At 27.0% G+C, this 26,828-nt stretch overlaps 1 protein-coding gene across 1 annotated transcript; it reads right to left on the bottom strand.

The window, feature by feature from the left end:
* Positions 1 to 586: 586 nt before the first annotated feature.
* On the bottom strand, positions 587 to 26,828 carry LOC122524035 (laccase-4-like). Its single transcript, XM_043646074.1, has 9 exons — positions 26,622 to 26,828; positions 14,596 to 14,695; positions 12,801 to 12,921; positions 8,607 to 8,817; positions 7,814 to 8,209; positions 5,325 to 5,699; positions 4,246 to 4,518; positions 1,043 to 1,258; positions 587 to 905 (listed from the first exon to the last, which is right to left on the bottom strand). Exons 1-9 carry the CDS (start codon positions 26,695 to 26,697, stop codon positions 754 to 756), a joined length of 1,920 nt encoding a protein of 639 aa, XP_043502009.1. The 5' UTR covers positions 26,698 to 26,828; the 3' UTR covers positions 587 to 753.

Here is a 26,828-nt window from a genome sequence, read left to right as displayed (position 1 = left end):
TATACCATATTTTTGGATAGATGAAATAGTTTTTATTTGTAATACGAACATTAGATACGAACAATTTCATTTTTACATCGTCTGAAAGACATTAAAAGGGATAATTAAAAATATACAAAAAAACTATCTAAATCAAAATCAAAGAATCACAGAATGATATTTGAAAAATACACACGTTGTGCGACTCAAAATAAAATTAAAAATAAAGTTAGAAAGCAAAAAGAATATTATTTCAAGTAATTCCTTACCTATCCGCGACATCGTATAACAAAATCGGATCAAATTTCAATTCGAGGAATATCAAAGTAATACCGCAGATCCCAAGCAATTCAATGATTCGAATTTCAATTCCCCAAAATATAGAAAGGTAAAAAAACGTAAATTTTAAATAAGAAGAAAATATGTTCCTAAAATAGTCTCAATTATGCTGGAAAGAAACAAATATATTAATCGTAAGCACATATTTTGCTATTGTATAAATCTGCAGCAAAGCGTAAATTTGTGCCCTGAAAAAAGTATGCCCAATTAAATAATGAACAACTAATGCGTTAATGATTATTAAAGCTGTCGATAAAATTTCACGTAATAAGGATAAATGTAAATAGTTTATTGGCAGCAAGATAAAGGCATAACCGTTCGAATAGTGTTATATGGTACTCACAGCAAACTTATACATTTAATTTTACATTATATACAACTATTTACAAACACATACACACACATAAATCATATAATAAAATAATATAAAGAAATCTATATTAGAAAGTAGTCGGGTCCGACGAATGAGCCACATTTTGGGAAATCTAGCGGAGCTGGTATCATTTCATTAGGTTGACCAACTTGTAAGATAACATCAAGCCCACGTGTCCAATCAACTGCGTGTTCGTCTCGTAACATCCAATATCCTAAATACGATATTAAATATTAATATTCTATCTATATGATCACAAATAATGATTAAAAATTAAATTCGTCAAGAGTTATTATTAGTAATCCGATTAAACGAATATATAGTTGTAAATCGAAAGCTTTTGAATATTACCAGGATTGTTTGCTTTTAATCTGAGAGCAACAGCGCCAAATTTCGGCACTGTTATCGTATCTTTCGATGGTGCGCAATCCAAATTACGGGAGAAAAGTAATCCTTTCCTATCAAGTAGCTTAATTTCATCCAGAGACATGCTTCGATCGAATTTGTTAATTCCGACAATGTAAAAGTCGTATCCGTGCAGGTGGTAAACAAGATCCTCCATTCCGGCTAGAAAAAAGTAATTAGATTACAAATTTTCATGAATTTTTTTGATAATACTTTTTCATTTTTTTTTATTTCCTTTGAAGCGATAAAAACCAAGGTGCTATAAAATAAACAACACATAAAAGATTTAAACAGGTCGATATGGGTTGACATTTATTCTGTAACAGGTGACTGTTTTTATGTTTCCTTTCCAGATAAACATCTTTAAAATTACTTATTACTCTACTTTAGCAGGTAATATGTAAAACTTCGGAATAATCGATAGCTCCTGCAGATTTACAGGATGAGCAGTTTCGCTGTGGCCACATGATTCAATGAACTAGACTATTACATAACCTTACTGACCACGTTTTCATTAGGGACCACAGGAAAATCCACTCAACTTTCTTTTGCTTCATCGATAATCATTTAATTGACAATCGCTTCATCGACACAATTTCACCCTTGCCGTATTTCCCCGACAATATTTATTTACTAACACGTTTAGGCTACCGATGATTATTTCATGGACAATATTTTTATCTATATTATCAGTTTCTACTGCATCTAATGATCAGTATTTGTTCTATTATCATATGTTACATTTCCAGACATACTGCGTCAAGTTTGTGTTAACATTATTTAGTTTACCCTTCGCACATCAAGAGTTTTTTTTAAATAATGATGGAAAAAATGAAAAACTGAACTTTAAAAGATAACAAATCTATAGATTTAAATGTATACAACACTAGTACGAAGCGTCAATAAATAATTTATTTAACTTATTCCAATAATTCGAGACAAATCATCTTCGTAGAAAATACTTGAAATAATCATTCTCAGTTTGTATGCAAGCTAGCAATCGGAATATCGTTTAAGTGCAATTTTTTATTTTTGTATTAATATATACTTTTAGATAATGTAAAAAGACTATCAACAGAGAGAATTAGTGTAAGAAAGATATTAGGAATTCAAAAGAAACGTTTAAAAATGAACTGTTGAAAAAAGAAGATACTTGAAGGTGCAATTCTAGGTTCAATTCTGTTTGAATAACCAAAATATATTTGAAATTGTTAAAGTTATAAAATTTTTTTTAAGTGATCAAAGTTCTCCTTCCTTCTCCTAATTTTCAATTAAATAATTTTCGACGAAGTAATGTAGATAAGACCCACTTACGATTCACGGCAATTTACAATCTCGGAAGAAATTGGGGAATTTTGGAAACCAAGAGCCGATTAAGAAAATAATTAGGAAAAAATTGTATCTGTTCATCTCGTTGGACGAAATTAAAATTTATCATTCAATTAGATAAATGAATTCAACATTCAATCAGATAAAAATACATTACGATAAACGAAAAATAATTCAACAATGTAAATGCATATCCCGAATATGTCACCATATATAATACATTTAAAGAGGAACTGTGCCAAGTAGAATCGTCACGACTTCCTATCAATGTAACACACTTTCTTGTATACTCCGTCCCCACAATTTCTAAATCGCGTAAATAAAGTTTTACATCTGCATGCTATTTCCCTTGGGAGAAAAAGTTTAAATCGATAGAACTGATGGTTACAATTTATGGAATAGAAAGGGAAAGTAATCAGAAAAAATAACAGAGTACAGAATCAATACATTAAACTTTCACAGAAAACCGGATCAAGATTCCAGATGTCAAGGCTTGTGACCTACAAACGCAAGATGTCCTGTCTCTCTTTTTTTCCTTTTTTTGCTTTATCGATCTATAAAATTAACTCTGATTTCATTGCAAATTTTTTTCAAAAGATTCAAATGAAAAATAGATGCATCTAAAATACACAATAAAACACAAATAAATAACTAAAACAGTACGACATCCTGATTAAAAATTTCAGGATTATTATTATTATATTTGTAGAATTATAATTTCACGTTGTAATATTATGATATCTTTTTAAAATTTTACTGCAAATTTTTTATTAATATCAAGTTTCGAAAAATATGCTTCTTTTATTTTCTATATCCGTTTTATATATGTCCTGTCAAAGACAATGTCAGGTAAACTAGGTTCACGTCAGATTACAAGCAGAGCTGATCATTTCTAATTAACAAGACTACTCATCCAGTTTTGTTTGCTTGCTCTAACATTAAACGAAACCTTACACGATAACCTATTTAAAACATGTCGATGAAAAATATACACGATAGCATCTATTTGGAAATACTGGTTTTTACTTTCCGTATTTATTACTGTTTACGGTAAGTCACATTGCCAAGCTCGAGGCTCAACAATCCATAACCCTGCTCACAATCGTGAATGCTCCATGGTACATCCGTAACGAAGAAATAAAGAAGGACTTAAATATTCCCAGGATAAAAGAAGAAATAACCAAGATAACCAGATACAAAAGAAGAATTGATACGCACATAAACCCGCTAACTAATGATAACTACAATCAATATATCCCTAGAAGGCTCAAAAGAATCCACTCAGGAGACCTAGTAAAAAATTAAACCTAACCGAAATAAATGACAATAGCGACACTATCTTATTGGAAAAACCGTCCACGTGCTATCTTTTTTCACTTATATAACAATTTACCAAATGTGTACGGACAAATTGTAAAGATGTATGGAGTTAATAAAAAAAAAAAAGAAAAAACTGTTTACGGAAAATTACGTAACGATTTTCTCTGTGAAATCTTTTAGTTTTCACTCAATTGTCTCTAGATAAATATTGGAATTTTCAATGAAAAAAAATACACTAACTGTTGGTTTTAGTAATTAACGTAAAGATAAAATACGATAGTCCATGTTTACACCTTTTTTGTTTACACAAGCTTTTGATCATGCAATGTTACAGATCTCTTGTTTACTATTACATTATCAGAAAATTTTATTTTCTAATTTTATTTTTAGCTTAACTCAATAGAATGTTCTTTAAATCAGTAGAAACTTATTGATTATAATAGATACATCCTCTTTAATCGAATCTATCGAGCAAACAAGAAAGTAATAAATATAATTACCTTGATCCAAAAGTATGATTTCCACGGTTGCTCCGAGAGGAATATAACGCATATGAACGCATTCACATGTGTCATTGACATCTTTGTTATCATCGTGACGACACTTTCGTGATGACAATGAAGTTTCGTTGCTCTCGTTACGATCATCTTCGTCATTTCCTGTACATAATAAACCTTCCGGTATGTCACCAATTTGTGTCAATATTGGTGACGATGGATAAGTAAACGTAATATTGTTTATATTTAAGGATTTGATATCAACACCACCATTTTCTAAAAAAGGACAAATAATACGAACCTTCATTTTTCGTGTTCACACATATCATTCTACAAGTTCTGCTCTTCAAATTAACAAATATGCAGATCATATTTACCTTTCTGCACTCTAATTAACCCTTGTGCAAATCGTATTTTTTTTCTTGTCAACAATTATTGAAATGTTTTCTCAATTTCAATTATAAATATTTAGGATATAGTGTGGCATAAAATAATTACACGTTTAGTTGCTTCAAATATTTTTTAAGAATTTTTTTTAAGATTATTGCCAAAATTGAATACAAATAATTTGGAAAAAGTATGATTGATTTTGGACAATGTAAGTATGTCTCCACAAAACTTGTGGTGGCGTGCAAAGATGCGTGATCTTATTGGTCAAAAATAGCACAATATATTATTTTCATACCACATTGAAGAAGTTTCATCAATAATTAAATTTCATGCAAAAAGTATTTTTGCTGATATTTCAAACTATAATCATTTAGTGAATATTTTTAATTGTTCTATTGCAACAGTCACTTCATTAGATTGTCATTCATTAATATTATTCTATAGTTTTAGAATAATATTTTTACATCAGATTCGATTTTTATTACAATAATTTAAGAGAACAAATTTGTAGAAAAACTTACTTTGCAAAAGGGTGTATTTAATCCCTGAAACGGTGAATATGATCTGTAGCAGTGTTAATTTAAAGTGTAATACTTCTATTAATTTTGTATACACTCATTCAAATGATAATAAAAAAAATATATTTTATCAAATATATTAAAATTTATCAAAGCGTGTTTCTAATTACTAACCTTCCGAATCAGTCGACTGCATTATATAATTAATCGGTAAATAAATAGTCACATCGGTTTTGGTAGTAAGTGATTTCGGCATTTTACGTATTCCTTGAATTTTGTTGAGACAAAGATTCTCAGGATTGTTACACGTCTCTTTATGAACTGTCGTCATCGCGATTCGACTCGTTTCCAATTCCTGGTTTTCTTTTTGATCCATCAAAGTGTCATCTGAATTCATACTTGGTAAACTATCCACAGGACTTCCTTTATATTTTACAATCGCAGCACCGTAAACAGGAATTGTTGTTCCACATTTTTTCACCGTTTTTATATTCATCCAATAGGAAGAAATCTTTTTGCTTGCTTTCAGCACAAAATCTGCTCTCTCACCTGTCAAGAAAATTTATAATGTAAGAGTATTGTAAAGCTCTTCTTTTAAGATGGCTTTTTTATCATTTGAATCAAGACTGTTCCATCTTTTGGCTTTCTAGGACAAAATTTGATGAGAGTATTTGTTTTTGACGGTATAATTTTTTTAATAAAAAGTACCACAACCCGACGTACGAATTTTAATAAAAAATAAAAAAATTAAAATCTTATTTTAATATTTATATTATTAGATAAAAAATGGTTTATCTAATAAAATATTTAAAACCAGAAAAATTAAATTGGTGAATATTTTAAAAAAGATCCATACTTTACAAGAAGTATGACATCTTCGAAAACGGCTCATTGCAAATATGATTCAGATGAGTATGTAGTTGATGTAACAATATTAAATATCGCCAACGAATATAGGCAACACATTATACATCATTGATAATGCTACAAGCAAAGACGATTTATCAAAGGTAAAGTTTTTGAAACTCCCCATTAAAGGTTATTGATGCATGCAAGCATGTATTAATTTTTGCGTTTGAACTTTTTCTCAGTTAAATCTTACAACAATTTTAATTTTTTTTAGTTAAAGAAATAGCTTAATATTGATAAGTTAATTCAGAATGCAATTAAATAAAACTAAAATTTTACTATAATTTTTGCCAGTCAAAGGATTGAAAAAATTCATTTTATGATTTTTTTCTATTCTATTTTTTTATAAAAGTTAATAATAATAAATTAATATACTAATATACTTTAATAATAAACTTTCGAAAAAAAATTCGAGTGTAAGGTCAAGGTTACAAAATACCAACGTAAACAAATGACGAATAAAATTATGTTGTCAGCTATAATCTTTCTTACTGATAGATGGCGTTCACAAGAAACATTAGTGACAAAGTATAAAATAATGCCTATCTTCAGACGCAATATATTCTCGTATATAACAATAAATGTCAAACAGAAATACAATTGATCGATAACTATAATATATCAATTCTAGCTATACAAGAATTTTGTAATAAATATAATTTTAGACTGTTATTGGTAGAGTTTTTAAAAAACAAAAAATCAAACTAAAAAAATCAAAATGATTAACACAAAACTTATCATGATCGGTCAATTGACAAATATTAAATTTTTGATTAAAATTCTGCACTTAATATTAACGTTTTTTATCAATTAATTTTACTTGAAAATTATACAGTTGGTGTAGAAAGTATTAGTACACTAATCAGTTTGAAATGAAATTTCGTTAAACTGCTGTTTATTAACTAATTATTTATAAACAAAGAATATGAACATATTCTCCGAAATCTTTAAAATAGGTAAGATACAACAAACAATAATTTATTTATATAAATTATAAAATTAACAAGGGAAAGCAAACAATTGGCGGAAATTTAAGAACAATAAGTATTCGTACAGTTCTTATCTGTAAGTATTTACAAGAGAATTTATAACGTAAATACATCACATGATTGTTGACTAATTATAATTGACGTCGTCAGTATAATTGGAAGCGTTATCAGCATTAGTAGAGCTCAAAATTTTGTACAATTAAGAATTATTATTGAAAAATAAGACGAAAACATGCGGAATTACGATAGAGGAAAGAAAAATAATTATTAATTTGCCTAATCAGTGTAAAAGTTTACCGGAATTTATTGTTTGTTACATCCTACCTATTATAGAGATTTCGGAAAATATGTCCATATTCCTTTTAATAAAAATTAATTAATATATAACAGTTTCATAAAGCTTTGTTAAAAATTAATTGGTGTACGAATAATTTCTACACCTACTATATGATTATGAATAATTTTTTATTTCCAAATTTTTTTGTATATTATTTAAACCAGTCAAATATATCAAATGAAAAAATAAAATTTTAAAAAATAATAAATTAAAAAACATAAAAATAATATTGTTAAAAATTTAATAATATTATAAAAGTATAGCTTAATTTCTTAAAAGGAAATAGAAATATAAAAAATTTGAAAAATATTGATTCAATTAATTAATGTTTTAATAATTTAAAAAATACAATTTTATATTAATAGACGAAGATAAAAAATAAGATATAATAAAATAAAGTGATGATTTGAGTGAAATTTTGTACAAACCTTTTGCCAAAGTAATCGATGTTACGTATTGAGGCTCGATAGGATGACCATCCAAAGTTATCAAGAGAAGAGAATGATTATCAATAGAAATTGTAATAGGACAAGATCCCGCACCACCAGCATTGGCAGCTCGGAAACGATGACGTCGTCCGGGAACAACATTAAATGTCGTGTAAGGAACTTTCGGTCCATTCATCTGCCGTCCTTTACCATTGACGAGAAGTATCGCTGGCTTTGTCAGTCCACGATCGAGTGATATTTCCGGAGAATGCTGCCAGTGCGTAACTAGTATCACGTGGTTCGGGTCATCGACGTCATAAAAAGCACGTTGAGGATCGCGAATATCTGCCTGTCGAACGATCAACGATCCAAATATTCCATTTGTAACGTCAGCACCTAGCAACAAATTAATATAGTGAAACAGAATGAATAATACCAAAATTATATAACTAATAAAATATTTTTCATTTCGGTAATTCATATCCCTTCTTAACAAGGATTTTATTTAGCACGGAAACGTCTTAAAGAAGAAAAACGATTGTTAGGTTTAATTTCCGGTGAAATCGATAATTATCTTTATAAAGTTGACGACTATACTGCAAATTAAAATTCACGTTGTTCGAGCAATATTATTGAACGAGTATTTGCTTATATATATTTCAAGTTTTATTCAAGAAGGAAGTGCATTCTGTTTTCTAACCTAACCAATATTAAACGCCTTTGGAAAAAAATTATTTTACGAGTTCTATGAAAATAGAGAAAATAACAAAACAATTTAAAAAAAAAGTAGTACCGGCATGTGCGTGCCATAGATGAGTGCCAGCAGCTGACGCACGGAACTTGTATTGAAAAGTGGTATAACTTGGTATTGGACACTGTGTTACCAATGGCGTACCATCCATATAAGGTGTTTCAATCTGAGATTGACCACGCCAATGTATCGCGGCAGCTTTACCTGGAAGCTTGTTAACTACATCCACGACTAAAATGTCATTTTCGCAAACCTGAAATCATAAATTTATTAACATTTATTTAACATTTATATCAAATAAAAGTGTCGTTTTAATCAAAATTTTTCAAAAGATCGATGTTTTCCTTTTGCATTTATTGATTGTACATACTTTTAAGCGTGAAACATAAAAATTTAGCTATTAAAGCTTATATTATTAAAAATAATAATGGCGTCAGATGTCTGAAAACGGTGCCGTAATTGCGTTTTTTTCGAAACATAATTTGTTACATTTGCGAAGTAACAAAAGAAATATAAAAATAATGGTACTGAAATTTTAAGTATTTTGATCATTAACTTTGATTATTAACTACAAAAAATTAAAACCAGGTTCATCCAGGTTTCACTTTTATTTAAGATTTTGTACGATATAGTACATATATGTACTTGTAAGAACTTTATATTTTATCCACTACTTTATGTAATTATAAATAGATATAATTACAACTGAATATAATATAAGGTAATAAATAGATAACTCTAAAAAACAAACATTTTTAAACATAAAAACTTTTAACAACAAAAATTAAAAACAAAAAACAAAATTATTTTGATACTTCTATTACGTTTTTCATAAAAATAATAACGGATTCATAATCAATAACCCCAAAAAACTCCAAATACAGACTTTTGTAATCATTCCAGCAGTTTTTAAAAACAATTTCAGCCATTTTGTTATTCGACAAAATAATATCAAATTCATAATTAGCAATCTCAAAAACTTCAATATACAAATTTTAAAAAAGATTTAATCAATTTTTAATAAGAAAATCCGCTAATTTATTTTTCAAAGAAATAAAAGATTCATAATTAAGTGACTACGAAAACCTTTGAATATTAATTTAAAAAAAAATTAAATTAAATCTTCATATCCATCCTGCGTCGTCGTGATTTGACCTTAGTGCTCGTCGTATTGAAATCATTTATTTTTCTTTAAAGAGAAATGTTTTGTACTTTTAAATTTCTTTTATATTAGTTAAAAATGTGTCCTATAAACGTATAACAGTGTAAAGGTATAAAATGTACAATAAGGTTACAAATAATCTTAAACTTACTCGTTATTTTCATTGAAAACAATATTTATGAAAATACTTTTAATACGATTAGAATAATCTTTTGAATAATAATAGGGCAAATAATAATCCTTTTATTCTCCCACATTACTATTATATCCTATATTATTAATTTAAGAAAAAATAATAATAATTATCCTATATTATTAGTAATACACAAACACACACACTCTCTCTCTCTCTCTCTCTCTCTCTCTCTCCCACTCTCTCTCTCTTTCTCTCTCATTATTATTTTATATTTATTATATTATTGAAATCACATTTAATATAAAAAAAATGAAATATAAGTAAAACTACAACAGACTACGCAATCATAATTGATTAGAATTATTCATTAAGAATAAAGTTCTCTCTTCTTTAGCTTTTTTATCGTATGGATTATATAATAGAATGATAAAGTAATAAAGTAAGGAGAAAGAGAGAGAGAGAGAGAGAGAGAAGAGAGAAAGAGAAATTTTTTGTTTAATCGATCGTCTATTCTCAGGAAACTCATATAAAACGAAAAAGAACTTTCTACGTGTTAAAATAACGCGAAAATCGATTCTAAGTGATAGCTAATCAATATCGACGCTCGTGTAATTTCATTTCTGTCGAATAATTAAATTAATTAAGTAATGTACGTACGTAAAGTGGTTATCAACCATAGTACATATTAATCTACTAAGTACACTCACCTTGAAAATCTTAGCTGTTGAAAACCGATCTTTTAAGAAGGATATTCTATTAGTTACACGTTAATAATTGTTAGATAAATACGTAGTTTGTGTGAATAATATAGACAATTATTCAATTAGATATAATAATATAGTCAATTATTCAAATAGAAATTTATGAAACATATGTATATCAACCAAAGTTATTCATTGTGTTTTCAACAAAACAAACATAACAATTACGTCAAATACCGGTGTCCTAAAAGTTGCTTTATCAAACCGAAAAATTATAAATGTTTTTCGGCAAGTATTTGGAATAAAAGTATTTTGAATTCATACTCTTTTAATATTGTAATACTGTACCTCAGTGATTCCCAAAATGCACACTTTGGTATCCTGGAATGCCGTAAAATATTAAACAATTTTTATTATTTTATTTCTATTAGCAACTTATTATTTGTTCGAAGAGAATGACTATGTCAAATTTAATTTCACGATTTGAGAAAATGTGCAACGACCAACAGACTCATTCATTCCACTAATTATTATAATTAATTTAAATTTTTCTATTATATATTTTTGTAATTTAAATTGCATTTTATTTATTTTTTCCTAAGCCTTGTAGAAAATTATTGGATATTTCGCAAAATTTACTTGTTAAAATTTGACATAGGCCGTTTGGGGAAAATCTGAAATCACCAAAAGCAGCGAGAATCAAAAAATTTTGGGAACTGTTGCTGTAACTGTAGATTGATATCTTGGAATGAAAGACAAATTATTGTAGTTTTATTACTAAATCAATATTGATTTCTTTTCTTTTCTTGTTAAAGTGATTTTTTGGCTACCCGGTATGTATTCTATAACAAAAAGAAATTTATATCCTACTGTAGATTACATATGCATACTTACTTAAGCAGTAATCGATTAGATAACTGGTCTTCAAAAAAAATTATATTCTTCAAAACTACACGCGGATAATAATTACTTTGAAATTAATTTAAATAATAAATAAAATAATATTTTGATAATAATAAAATTTATTTTTATTTATAAAGCGTTAGAATTAGAATTTGTTTTCGTATATATGGTCTTGTTTTTACTGTGATCCAAGATTTTTTTAGTGGATAGTGCCGTTACTAAGAACGCCCCTATCTAAACCAAGATCACTGGTGTTATTGTTTCACGTAGTCTTTCGTTACATTTTTTTCCCGTCATCGCGATATCACACTAGCGATTGGCATTTGCTTTACTTTATATTATCAGTCGGTGGTCTTGTTTCGTTACTCATTGTGTACACCAAATCTAAACTCAATAATTTGTCGCCTATAATTCATGTCCATACATTTATTAAAAATTGCTAATATACTCATGCACAATTCGCTTTACGTTTGGATTTTCATCAACTTTGTTCACTTTTCTAGAAATCTTTGATTTATTAATTCTTCATTAAAAATTTTTCGAATATATTTTATAGAAAATTTCTTGACCAATTTAACCTTACCAACACGTAATATAAGTTTGGTCTCAATTTTTTCGGACACCTTGTACATTAAATAAAATTGTGTCTTTTTATTCCTCCTTTTACGAGTCGAGTTAAATTTTTTACGAACATCTTCTCACACTAATCAATATTACTATAATACATAAAAAGAGGTCGTAATCTTTTTTTACAGCCTCTTTGGAGTCATCAGCACACGGTTTTCATTTTTTGTTTCTTCAAACGGGTGACCCCATCCATGTTATTAACCATTCTTACGTTGCTTGACTTTAATAATCGTGCCAAGAACTATTAATTTAATATGGCTAGACCGATGACTAATAAAATTATATATATATTAGATCGTTACATAATTTCTGTCATATTTGAAATTAATTTAAACCACTAGAATTTGAAAAAGCATTTATTTAATTAACGATATATTGATCATTGTTGTCAACAATTTGTTTTCATTTTGTAGAAGTATGTCAAATTCCAATGAAAAAATGTTTTACTTTTTTGACACAAAAAATTAAACACTGTGTCAGGAAAAAATACAACAGATTATGCAACAAGATTATCAACTGTGTCAGGAAAAAATATAAAAAATTATTCAACGATCTAATATAAATCTTTACAATTATAATTCTTCTAAAATCTAATGGTACAAAAGCAATAACATTAAATACAAGATTTTATTTTAAAATTCAGAATAAATTATTTGACTGGTCATATATTTAGTGTTAAATAATGACTTACTTAATTGTAACTTTACCTGTATACTGGGTCCTGGCATTTGTCGATTCGCTGTCATTATTATTCGCCTTTGTCCATCAGCTGATACACAATTATGTGCCACGCAAGCCGTTTCGTTCGATAAACAATTTCCACATGATCTAAAAATTAAATAAATTACATTACAATAAATATATTTACTCAAACATTACTTATAACGAAGAAGTTAATATTTCATTAATTATATCAATCAAAATTGAATGCATAGGAAGAAGATTCTTTGATGATATAATAATATCTTATATCATCAACTTTTGATTGAATATCTAAAGAAGAATCCTTTCTGAAAAGGTTTTGATTACTTCCATCAAACATTTTGTGGTTAATCTAACTTCTTCCGCGTTGCATTATTCTGAAGAAAGTTGTATAACGGCCGTTGCAACATCTAAACAAATTACTAATTCTGATAACTCATATTCAATGAATATTATTCATAGATTATATCATTTATATAACCGTGCAAGTAATCGAATAAAAGAAAAAAGAGGAAATACATTTTACTTTTCAAGTTAAAACATTCGATAATTATAAGTCAGCAACTTTAATTGGATGTTGTTTGAATAAAAAAAATATATACAATAAAATGATTCCTACTTTATAAATAACAATTAATCCTGTACATTCTATATATTTTTTGTTGTGTTCAAATTAGTTTTTATATTCCAATGACTTCCAAGTTTATATCTATTATTAATAAAAACAATACTTTGGAAAAAGATCTGAACTTTTTCATAAATAAAACATATTATTTTTTATTCCTATTAGATATTAATATGTGAACATAGACACAATATTTATCAAATTGTAAGAGTATTATTTAAACTTATTCATTTTTATTAGCGTAATTATAAGAACAATTAATATTTGTTGGTAATGATATTTTGAGAACAAAGGGTAAAAAAATGTTAAACTATATTATATTTTACATGAAATCAAAATAATAAAATTTATGGAATACTTGTTTATATTTAAATGGGAAAATAAATTTTATCATCAAAACGTATGAAAGCAACTAAAAACCTTTTATATAAGTATGAAAAAGTAAATATATAAAATATATAAATAAATATATGCAATATATAAGTGCTTATTTCTGCTCTATCAAGTAACAATAAATATAATATGTTAAATATCAGTGTCTTGTGTCTAACGTATTGGTATAAATATAGTGTGTAAGAAGTGTTGTCGATAATGTGAGTGTAAAAACGTATAGGTGTGAGTGAGCGAACGCATAATAGATAGAATATAACAGTGAACAAATTGAAATAGAGAATAGAAAGAATTAAAAATTTTAAATCTAATTTGTATTATTGGTGTTCTTATAATAGAATATATATTGTTGTTAGATCTAAAATATATAATAGTGGCCTCCTCCACATCAGCCTTTAACTTTATATTATATAGCATTTTACAGGAATTAAAAATTAAAAGATTTATGATATACTTATGTACATTTAGATGACAGAATAAATCACCCATAAATGTTCCATAATTTATTATAATTCGTGAAATTAGATGTCAGTCAAAATATATGACAACCAACAGATATCTTTTTCAGTATGAAAAAAAAGTTTATGCAATAGGATAATTTGTACTTTAACTAGAAATAATGGCCTTATATCATATTTTATAGAAATTTAAAATGAAATAAAATAAATTTATGACATGCGTGTATTTAGATGACGAAATAAATAATCATTTTTACAAATGATTAGATTAGAAATGAGAATCTATCATATTATAGGGGAAAAAGAGAGAAAATGGTTACATCTTACTTGCTAAGAGATTGGAACACTTCCAACGTGAGTTTCACTCGACAAATCATTGGCCAATCTAAATGATGACATGGTCTATCACAGGATAAGAAAGTTTGCTCTGAAAAGTAAAGAAAAGGAGACATTAGTGATAAACAATTAAAAATCATGACTTTCTCAAAAATAAATTAGTAAAGGAATAAGAAAGTTGTTTAGAGAAAGTGTCAATGAATACAAATCGATAGAATTTCTTAGCACTTTTCTCAATGAACGAGACAGCTTTTAACTTACTGGGCCTGTAATTATTTAAATGTAGAAAAGTTGCAGCAGCAGCTATCATCGTGACTACCACAAGACACCTTAACAAGTAGGTGCTCGGTGACACATTTCTGTTCGGTTCCTTTGTAATATACATCGTCTACCTAATCTTGTTACCTTTTATTTGTTATGCAACGATAACAACCGGTGACGGCATTTTAATTTGTATACTAATTTTCTTTTAAACGTCCTTAATCAGCCTACTTTTTTCATATTACATTTACTTCCATAGAATAAATAATGTTATCGATTATTATTGTTTATAATATTTTTTTTACAATTTGTAACAATATTAAAATGGATCAATCATTTTTATTTAAAAAGATGTAGAAACTTTGAAAAAATCATACTGTACCAATTTTTGTGATATTATCAACGAAGCCATTCGCATATTTGGAAATAACACGAAGGAATAATTTGTGTAGGTATATATATATATATACATATAAACTTAAATAAAAATGTTTTTAAAGAAATACTTTGGAAAAATCGGTCAATGCAGAAAGCGACAAAATTTGGGCATCGATCAAATGAAGACACATCTGAAGTATATAAATAGTTTTTTGCAAGGAAAATAATCATAGGGTAAGTTTTTAATTACATCGAAATTTTAAATTATAGAATTGAAGCTCTTACGCAAAGTGTAAGAAATAAAAAGAAAAGAAAGAAAATAAAACAAAAAGAACGGAAACGAAAAGCATAACATTTTTTATCGATTTCATAAACCCGATCTCGTGCAAGTAACAAAGCAAGCAAAGCTCTTCGTAATTCCTATCCAGACGTCTATATCATCCATTAAATTACGTTGAAGTAAAATGATCCTCTGGAAAGCCATAATGTTGAGTGCATGTACTAATAAGTGAATGAATAATGAACGCGTCACCCTGGGACAGGAAGTGCACATAAATTTCAAATGATACTTCCACCCATTCTTGACCATCATTATTTATTATTATACTATAATGTAAAAAAATGTAATAATCTTGGCACAACACTTTACAAAAGACAATAATAATAAATTACAATAAATTTTTCCTTGCGTATATTTTTGCAAAAGCATTTAAAACTCGAAGTAAAGTAATGATATTAATGAATCGAATAAATAATGTTCAATCAACATGAATTAATAAATTCAGACGATAAATGTTACAAGCAATTAAATATAATTAATAATGCCATTAATAAGGGTAAAATTTGTATACTTTACAGTTTATAAATTACTTCAGGTTAAAGTATTTTTTACACTGATCGAATATTTTTTATCGAAGTTAGTAAATTCCACACATCATCTGATACATAACATACTTTGTCTCAAATATGTTATAGGAAGCCAAACCGAGATTTTAATTCTTTTATTATTACAGGAGTAGGTATATAGAGTACAATTATTTTGATACTGTGTATATCAGTGGTGCACAACCTATGACCCCCCAGATCGCATGTACAATACTTACAATATCGATATATCAAGAAAAAAGGTATTATAATTTTTTGGCGGAAGTTTAATTTTTCTTCTTAAAAAATTTACGAAAAATTTTATAATGCGGCCAGCAGCCAAAATCAGACTTGTATTCGTCCCTTTATAATTAAAAGGTTTTGCATCACTGATGTATATGTAAGTCGGTCAATTACTGATAAATTAAATACTTTCAGTTTACTTTTCTTATCTGTTTACTGTAATATATAGCGTAAGTCTCTTTTTACACCGACAATATCATTTGTTATTCAATTACTTTCGTTTTTGTAAAGAAAGAATAAATATTTTTGTTGATTGAATTCTATGGAATGTGTCTGGATACACAATATGAAAAATTATAATATAATTTAACTTTTAATGATGTCATTTGAAAATAAGGTAATCATATTTTATTACTTTGTTTATATACTCCACAATATTTAATAGAAATGAATTTATAAACTATCTTCCTATGAAGTAAGTTGATACATTTTATTCGTGTTAAAGTGGAAAATGAATTCAATGCGTTTTTTGTATTGGTTTACATAAAATGCAATTAACATATTTTGATGACACATGCATTAATTATTATTTGTATTGTAAGTGATTGCGGATTTTTTTGATCACATTTAATTCAGTTTTTTGATAGCAAAGATCAGAAATTTTATGAACGTGGAATTATGACACTGCCAGAACGATGGCAAAAAGTCATCAACAAAAACGGACAGTACCTAATTAAATAAAGTAATATTTTTCAGCAAAAATTTTTAATTTTCCTTCTTATTTAAAATCCGCAATCGCTTAGTTGTCAACCCAATAAATTGAATTTTTTATATGTCCATTCTGTCAATTATATTTAGTTAACAATGTTTTATTTATGCATATATACATTACAGGTCAAAATTATTTTACCACGTAGAAAAATTTAAAAATTTTCTGATTAAATAAAGGGAATAAATTATCAATCGTTTATTTTCGTGATAAAATTACAAATATAAATCGAATTTTTTAGAAATATTACGACAAAATAGACAAAAACTTACAGAATGTATATAAAATATTGAAATGTTAGCTTTATCGAAATAGCAACCACTAACTTTCAGTACTACTTTACATACTTTTGATATTATAAGTAACAACAGCCATCTTTTGAAGATAATTTGTTTTCATAAAAAATTAAGACTGAATTATTAATGCGATCAAAAGAATATATAATATATATTATAAGAAAAATAACATTAAAAAAAAATTAAGAATTAATGTTTAACTTGTGAAGTGTCATTATGTATTAAATTTGTTTTTACTCAATATCATTCAATATATATAACCGCGAATTAAAGTTCTAACTAATTATTTATCTTTAAGAGAGTAAAATTGATTTTTGTTATTATTTTTCTTTCATATGCAAACTATATGTTTAAATAAAGTAGGCTCCAAAATGGCTTAGCCATGTTAGATTACTTATATACCTAAAATAAACATGTTTCTACTTCTACTTCAACATTAAATTACTAGTTCCCGTAAGATCACTAAAAAAAAAAAAAAAACTATGGCTGTTAACTTCAGAGAGGCTGTAAAAAGATATAACATCTTTGGTAATAATTGGGTAATATGTGTTGGTAATAGGTGTGAGAAGGTTCTCGTAGAGAAGTTAATCGAATTCGTAAAAAGAAAAAGAAAAAGAAAAAAATAATAATGTTTAAATAAAGCAAATAAATAAATGTTAGTTATAAATAAAACAATTATTTGAATACACCTAAATATTCAATATTATAACAGCTACATATACTCTATGTTTAATGAGCATACTCGTCATGGTTTTATTTTGGCGACGCAATTTATATACACACTTTTCAAAAAGATTGCCACAGATTACTGGTAAAATCAACATTCTATGATTTTGTAAGGTGGAAAAATAATTTTGATCTTTTTTGATATATTACATTATGATAATACATACGTATAGCTAAATTATTATAATATTATAACGATTATATCTGAAATAATATATTTGAATAAAGTAATTCCAAAATATTTGACAGATGTATCAACTTGGCCTGTAGTAGTGTAAATTCTTACATATTGATTTTATCGAATAATTACGTCATTCACTATATTTTTATTTTATAGAAAGTTTCACTTTCCATATTTAAAAAGAAAATGTCAAAATATACTTTATAAATTAATTATTAAATATTAAATAATTAATTAAAACAAACATTATCGGAATTTAAAATCATAAAAAATGTATCAACTTTCTCCAATCTCCCTGTTTAAAGATACATGCAATATTCAAATTTTCTAATCTGAAAGTCAAAATATCGCTACTAAAAAAAATTGATCACAAATTAACACCGCCACCAAAGCTCACGATATGAAAAAAAAGAACAAAACGAAATGAATAAATTGAATTGAAAGAGAAAAATTAAATATAAAAAAACTCGATCGGTTGGTCATAATTGGGAAAAAAAAAGAACAATTAATAATAAAAATATATTCATATTTCACTGCACCACAGTTATCGATGACCACATAAATTAACTTTGAGTACGACAAAAGTCGTAGGTAACCTCGCGGTCTCCCGTCAACGACTGACGAAGTATTTGCGTACGAATTTCGTTGACCGAACCACCTTTCAATGTTGTCTCTCACTCTCACTCTCTTTCTTTCTTTCTCTTTCTCTATCTCTCGCTCTTTGTCTTTCTTTCTCTCTCTCTCTATGTCCTTATTTCCTCTTCTAATCTTTCAAAATTTACAAAATTCCCTGAACATCCTTTCATTGTTTTTTTTTCTTATCCAATACTCTTAGAGAAAAAAAAAATAAGTAAATACACAATAGGTTTTGTACTTGACTCAATCCTTATCCAACGTAATATCATAATGTTTGAGTTGACTTGTAAGAAATTCGAAGCCGCCGCCGCCGCCGCTTCCAAAGATATGGCGAAACGATCAGTGAAAGTTGCCCTGGAGCTACTATTTCTTGGTTCCAGGCATACTTTTATGTGTGTGAGTGTGAATTAAGATATACGTGTATGTATATGCATGTATATGTATACATATATGGATTACATACGTATTTACAATCGTCCAATCAGAAAATATTGTTTATCTCCTCTCTCTCTCTCTTTCTCCTTCTCTTTCTAACATAAGCACGCACACTCATTCGAGATCTTTTTATATTTTTTTTCACTTCTTGCTTAGACACAACTACGCTTTCATATTCTGACCTTTCTCTTTCTTTATTTTCTTTTGCACTTTCAATCTGTTAAGCTTTTTACTTTCACTAGAATTTCCGATTGGCAAAGTCAAGGATCTTGATAATAACTTTCGTTTCTGTTTTTATTTTTGGATCCCTTCCTCCCACTATTAAACGATGAATCAAAAAGACTAACTGGTCCCTCAAAAAGTAAAAGTAAAAATATATATATAGAGTAGTAGTAGTGTAATACCTCGAAACGAAAGCAAAAATTAAAATATTGCATATAATATAAATATAATAAAAATGATAGATGAATGGATATAGTAATTAAATGAAATAATTAATAATAAATAATAATACTAATAATAAATTAATAATAAATAAACTTCTAATAATAATAAATTAAACTTCTTCATTGAAATAATAGATAAAAAATACTAAAAATAACTAAATTATTAAAATGTTGTAAAGGGAAAGCGTTGCTTTATTGGAAATCAATAATGTAAAATAGTATTTTTACATAATAACGATAGTGTCAAATAGGGTTAAATTAATCTATTCAAGAATTACGACACTAATAACAACGCTTTCTATTCACGCGATTGGCTGACCGAGTTGCTTTCTGCTATCTTCTTGTCATTGATCAAAATAAACCTGAATTCAAAAGATTTGCTAAAAATCTTGAAAATATATTTATTATTTATTTTGATTTTTTTTTAATGAAAACAAAATAAGATAGGAACGGTTTTCAAAAAAAAGTAACTTTGAATTATTTTTTAGTTCAAAAAAAAAATGTAAAAGATTCGTTAAAAATTTGTATTAATTTTGATTTCGATTTAATTGAAAAGAAAATAAAGAAAAAAAAATAGATTAGAAGGGGTTTTAAAAGAAAGTAACTTCGAATTAACTTCTATTTCAAAAAAATTCTTTCACAAGTTTCTTTTTTTTTTTTTACAAAAGAAAATGATTTAGAATCGGTTACTACTACAAAAAACTTTTGCAACAATGTAAAACTGTTAATATGAAAGGCAGACAATACATAAAATGATTAGCGTTTTTGAAAAAAGTATAAAATAACTGAATTATTTTAACCTCTTATGTTCGAACGACGTACCACTTACGTCGAGATGATTTTATCTCAAAACTGCAAACAATTTGAGATCGTTCATAACATTCTTGGTACCTGAGAATTAGAGACCCTTTGAAACTAGCCACGCACAAAGGAATAGGGTTCCCTATTGTTGTACATTCTGTAGTTCAGAAGAACTATAGAACTCTTACGAGATTTATTAGGGGCATATCTCGTCTTTAATTGTACCCACAATTATGAAAGTGGTCTAACAATAAGTCATATAATTTCTTGTTTCGAGATATTTAAACGCTTACATTTGAACATTTAATGAATTCCATATAATATTGAAATAACAAACGCTATCAAACGGTTCATTATTGACAATATCGTAAAAATTACATTGAAAGCGGAAGACCCGGGTTCGAGTCCTGGTCCAGTCAGTTCAGAAAGTATATATATATATATAGGTACATATATATTTTTCCTAGGCATTATATAGTTATTCCCAATATATGGAAATCAAGCATTACTTAGAATGACAAATGATATTTTGACAAAGTATTAAAAGAGAGTCATAAAAGACTTTTATTGTGTCTTTGAACTCTTCCTTGTACGTGTCAAGTCACTTCTTCTCTACGAACTACTTTCTCATACTTATTCAAATTCATTCAATACTCTACCAAAGAGGTCACGTCTTTTTACTACCTCTCTGGAGTTAATGGCACACGGTTTTTGTCTTTTTTCTTTCTTTTTTTAGTTGGATTACCTATCATGTTACTAACCGTGCCCACGTTGCTTGACTCCAATAATTGGCGGGAATTAATAATCCAAAGTAGCTAGGCCGTTGATTTAAAAGGCTTTTATTGAAAAGACGTATATACATATGAAGAAGAAAGAAATACACACAAAATAAAGTATAGGTCATATAGAAATAGAAAGGGACCCCCCACAGGCAGTTATCCCTTTACCTATATTGAGTCACAACTAAAACTTGTTTCTTAATACCTAACAATTTCCTAAGACCCCCGAGACTTAACAGTCTTCGTTGAACAAATTCAAAGTAGCATATTTCATCACTTTCGAATAAATACTGAAATGCAAATGAGGAATTCTCCGCTTGAGACGAACATAGAAAGTCACGTAACAGTAGAAACATCATTAACAGAAATATTTTATACTTTTCGGTTTGTCTTTTGGGATTTCATGGAATGCCTAAATAATGAGTGAAATATTAATCATTTCATATTTTGTATACATTGCCAGTAACATACAAATAAGATAAAGCATAGAACGAGTTATGTTTAAAATAAACAGGGATTAGCATTTTACCATTTCTGGATCTATCAATACTTAACAATAGAAAGCTTAATAACAAAGAGAGTTTCTATTTCTCAGATATTCTTTTAATTTTTTAGAATATCTAAGAATATCATAAGCAATAAAGAAGGTTTCTTGAGGATTTTTCCTAGACAACAATGTTTCTCGAATATGCTACGGCAACGTAGCATAAGAATCCTTGTTGATATATATTTGATTATGTGACAACAATAAATTCAGACTTAACTTTTTACCTGAAAGATTAAATGCACAATTTTTTTAGATTCCCTACAAAATTTATGGATCTAATTGGATAGTTGTTTAGTACATTATATGGTACCAGTGTGGTAATAGCTAAATGATCATTACCTCCAAAATGGAACACAATAGGTCAAGGAAGAGAAATTCCTTGGCCTTCAAAATTATTAAATATCACACCAATTAATTTTTACTTATGGAAAACAGTAAAAGAAAAAAAATTATCATCGTTAATTAATAAGAATGGAAGCAAAGGATTAGTAACGTATTAGGTGCAATTATGTAAAATGAACAAGAAATTCGTAATGCAATAAATTCTATTTTCCGTAGACGTGTCTTACTTAATTACATTTAATTTAATCTTAATTCCATTTTGAAATGGAATTATAATTTGAATCGATAATCTATTCCTAAAAGATATCGAAAAAGAAAACAATTTATTGTCATTCTGTATTTTTGTTCTAACTTTTTAATAAAATGTTTAAAAACTTATGTTTATATAACATTTTTGTTTTATTTTTACTGATAAGTATTCCAATAAATTTTGCTGAAAATAAGTGAGACACCTTGTATATTTTAATATATGAATATAGAAAATCTTATATATATAATATAAGGAATCGTGTGTGAAACTTTATAGATATTGAAACATTAAGAAAAATATGAGAATCGAAAGCTATTATTAATATGACAAAAAATAAACATCTATATATAAGATTTTCTCAACGCGAGCACTTAAAATACGAATTAACAGACCGTAACGTTAACATACCAACTTATTAATAGAGTTATAATGATATTTGTTTCAGGAGTTATTTTAATACACTGCAATACCGAGAAAACGCTGCAATTCTTTTTTGAAAAATTGTATTTCACAAATATACTGATTAACATCCAGATAACGGGTTATAAAATTGAGCGTTGTTATAGAGTTTTAATCATTCATATAGTTGATTGAATTATCAGACTTGCTGACAGTCAATCTTGCAATCCTCGATAATCATTAAATGTTAATGACAAATGATATAGCACAATGATTTTTTGAATAGTTCAATTAAAAAAATATATAATAATTATTATATAAATATAATAATATAAGTTTTAATATATATTAATATAATTTATATAGTAAATATTTATACTATAATAAGAGTATTATAAAAGAATATTCTAATAAATATTAATATAACATACACTTGCCGACAACTATGAAAGTGGATTAAGTTTAAAAATAAAAAAAAAAAGTTTATTTTATAATTTATTTTATAATAAATAATTTTAATCATAAACTGTATATATAGGGTAAGTATAGGTATTATTGCGATCGATAATCTACGATTGTCTTAAAAAGCATATTTTGAATAGTTAATGAAAGATATCGACTCTTTTTTTAACAATCAATATTTAATATTATTTTAATATAAGAAAAAGTTTTAAAATAATAAAAATATATTTTAATTAAATAAAAAGCAATTAATAAATAATAACTTATTACTTATATTACTGCACATCTATTACTGCGGATTTTCAATTACTACGTGAGAAATACTGTGGATGGAACAATAAATAAAAAATAAAGCAAATGAAGAGTACACACACACACACACACACACACACACAGTTGGTAATCATTAAAAAGTTTTTAATTATATTAGGTATTGAGTGGTTAGTCAAGCTTTTTTCAAGCAAGAAATAATTATATTTTCCATTAAGTTATTCAACTTTAAACTTTAACTGTAGTAATAGACAAATCAGCAGTAATACCCACACTTATCCTATTTATATAATGTATAAAAATATATATATTATAATAAAAATTTATATAATTTATATAATAAATATATCGTTTTTGTTCAGGTAAAAGTCCTTAACCATCCTTTTAGCCCAAAATGACTTACGTAGCACGTAGTTTACACGTTTACACAACTTAAAAATTCATAAACAACCCAGAAAAAGTTCACTATCTACTATGTTACAGAGAGAAAGCGTAGTAGAAAGCATTAACAAAAAGAATGCTTGTCCGAAACCTGATTTTTCCTGTTGAAAATTTGTTTGACGAACAATAACTCAGATTAGTATAAATGTTAGTAAGTGGCTTTTTTTTTTTTTTTTTTGATTGAACATAGACGATATATAAAATATTATATTTCGAATGTATTTTAGACAAGAACACCATGGTTTCTATTTCCGGAAAATAATCTTCAAATTTGATATTATGATATTCGATATTAGACTTATCAAATTTCCTGATATCAAAAGTGTAATATAAGAAATTCGCGACGTAAGTGTTTTGTACATCTACAGGTACGCAAACACGCCTTCGCGTTTAGAGTATTCCAAGTAATTTTGTTTTACGACACAAAGATTCGATTTAATGTCCCACCGGTACTTTTTTATTCTTTCTTTCACTTCAAACACTTCTTACTAACATAAAATCTAAGATCTCTTACGAGAATAATAGAAGAAAGATAAAACTTTTTTCATTATTCGCTATTATTCAATTTCTTTACAAAGAGTTAACTCTTCCTGTAATAAATTTTCTGGTCGTTCCTAACGTCGACGAATCGTTGATTTGAAGAAAAATAAAATATTTATTTCTACAAGAAGGATTTCCGCCATTATTTCCCTGGTAAAAGAAAGGGAAAAACAAATTGCATAAGATTTGTCAAAAGTAAGTACATCATCAAGAGAAAAACAAAAAGATAAACTCGAAAGTGCTGGGCATCCTATTAAAGTGACAACGATGATGGATATATTTTGCCGGTCATTAATCCTTTAGAAAATGCCTCCATAAAATCTCATAATACCGTTGTTTCAACAACATAGCGGAAACGTTAACGAATTACTCTCTTCAAAAGGGAAAGGAAATTTTGATATTTCACTTTTGTAGATATTCACACTTTCACTCGATAACTTTCAATTTTTATAAATACCACCTTCTATAAATGTAACTTATTTTTATTATTTACTTTAAATTAGCACGAGTTTTAATATTCTAATAAAATTGAATATACGAGAAATGAAATATAATTTTTAATAATAATCTATAAAATATTATATATATATATATATATATATATATATATATCATTTGATTATTTTATATTTATTTCTAATAATCGGATTGAAAAAAATAAACATATAAATTAAGGCAATTGTAAAAATCCGAATATAAAGTTTGTCCGAATATAGCTTTCAATATTAATTTAAGAAATATTACCTTTTGATTATTTCATGTTAATTATTAGAAATCAGATTGAAGCAAATATATAAAAGAACGTAATTTTATAAATCTTAGTAGAAAGTCTGTACGACATTTATTGTTAGTATAATTTCCAATAATAAATTATAAAATATTACCTATAAAGTGTTATTTGATTATTTTATATTGATCCTCAAAAATCGGATTAAAACGAACGTGTATGAATTAACGAAATTTTGTAAATTTTGTATGAAATTATTATTATAAGTACAATTTTCAATAATAAATAACTATTAATTATTAGATTCAAATAAGCGTATTTTTTTCTTATAACTGATAAAAAATATTAATATATAGAAACATTCGTGACATTTGCGTTTCTAATGAAATTGCTTTTTGTTAGATAACTATTACAACTCTTTGAAATACTATAAAATGATTTAGATCTCTTTCTAGTTTTATATAGTCATATAGATATCATTTCAAGCGAGTAACCGTTAGAGTAATTTACAATCGGTCTTAATCGAGTGAAAAAAGACATCATAATGTTCACTCAGTTTACATCCTTGACCATGGACGTATTACAGTATGTATGATAGGCTCTTTGCAGTATGGATATAGTACAAACTCTCAGGTCATTCACCTAATGATCATTCATCGTATAGACCGTTTATGACAATTATTAAAATGATATTGCACGTATTGTATAATCTCTCATATCTATGTCTCTTCAAACAGAATTTTATATATGAAGCAATTTTTTGTTATTTCATAATACTCAAAAAAAATATTTAAATAAAATTATAAAATATTACTGTATATATCCCCCCCTCCCATACACGTACGACGAAATTTTTCATATCTCTTTATTATAGAAACCAAATTTTAAATAAACAAATTTTTCTCAAATTTCATACTTTCAAAAAAATATATTTCTATACATCCTCTACACGTATAACACAAGTTTCTTTTAACGATAAATAATTATAAAAAATGATACTCAAACCAAATATACATATACATAAAGTGTAACACTTAAGATTATTATAAGTAGTTTTTAACGCTGTCTCATGTATACAAAATTTGCAATTTTATTACTTTTCAACTTAGCATTTATTTATAATGGAATTATGGGGGGAGGGGAGGAAATGTATAAAATAGAAAATATATACATATATATATATATAAAAGAGAGATACAAAGCTTGATCTTTAAATAAACTTACCTGGTATTGGTGTTAAATAAATAATTGTAGCTACGACGGACACGAGACCGACGAAGATGGCACATCTCAGAAGCATCCTCTCATAAAAAAATATATTTTGGTTTTTTTTTAAATATATCTACTTAACAGTAGTCTTAGGTACTTAAAATTTTTCTATCTCCGTAAGAAAAATGAGAATACAGTAGAGAACGTAGTGTCTTGCCGGTA

This window comes from Polistes fuscatus, unplaced genomic scaffold, assembly GCF_010416935.1.
Source record: "Polistes fuscatus isolate 324 unplaced genomic scaffold, CU_Pfus_HIC Scaffold7, whole genome shotgun sequence".
Classification (NCBI taxonomy): Eukaryota; Metazoa; Arthropoda; class Insecta; order Hymenoptera; family Vespidae; genus Polistes; species Polistes fuscatus.
The sequence above is the reverse complement of the archived record's forward strand: the minus strand, read 5'-3'. Positions and strand labels throughout refer to the sequence as shown.

Excerpts from the sequence above, each read along its gene's own strand:
- LOC122524035 (XM_043646074.1), bottom strand. The coding sequence starts at position 26,697 with ATGCTTCTGAGATGTGCCATCTTCGTCGGTCTCGTGTCCGTCGTAGCT. Across the intron at positions 4,519-5,324 it reads GCAGTCGACTGATTCGGAAG|AAAATGGTGGTGTTGATATC; the intron begins GTTAGTAATTAG and ends GTCCTTTTTTAG. Across the intron at positions 906-1,042 it reads ATTAAAAGCAAACAATCCTG|GATATTGGATGTTACGAGAC; the intron begins GTAATATTCAAA and ends TATCGTATTTAG.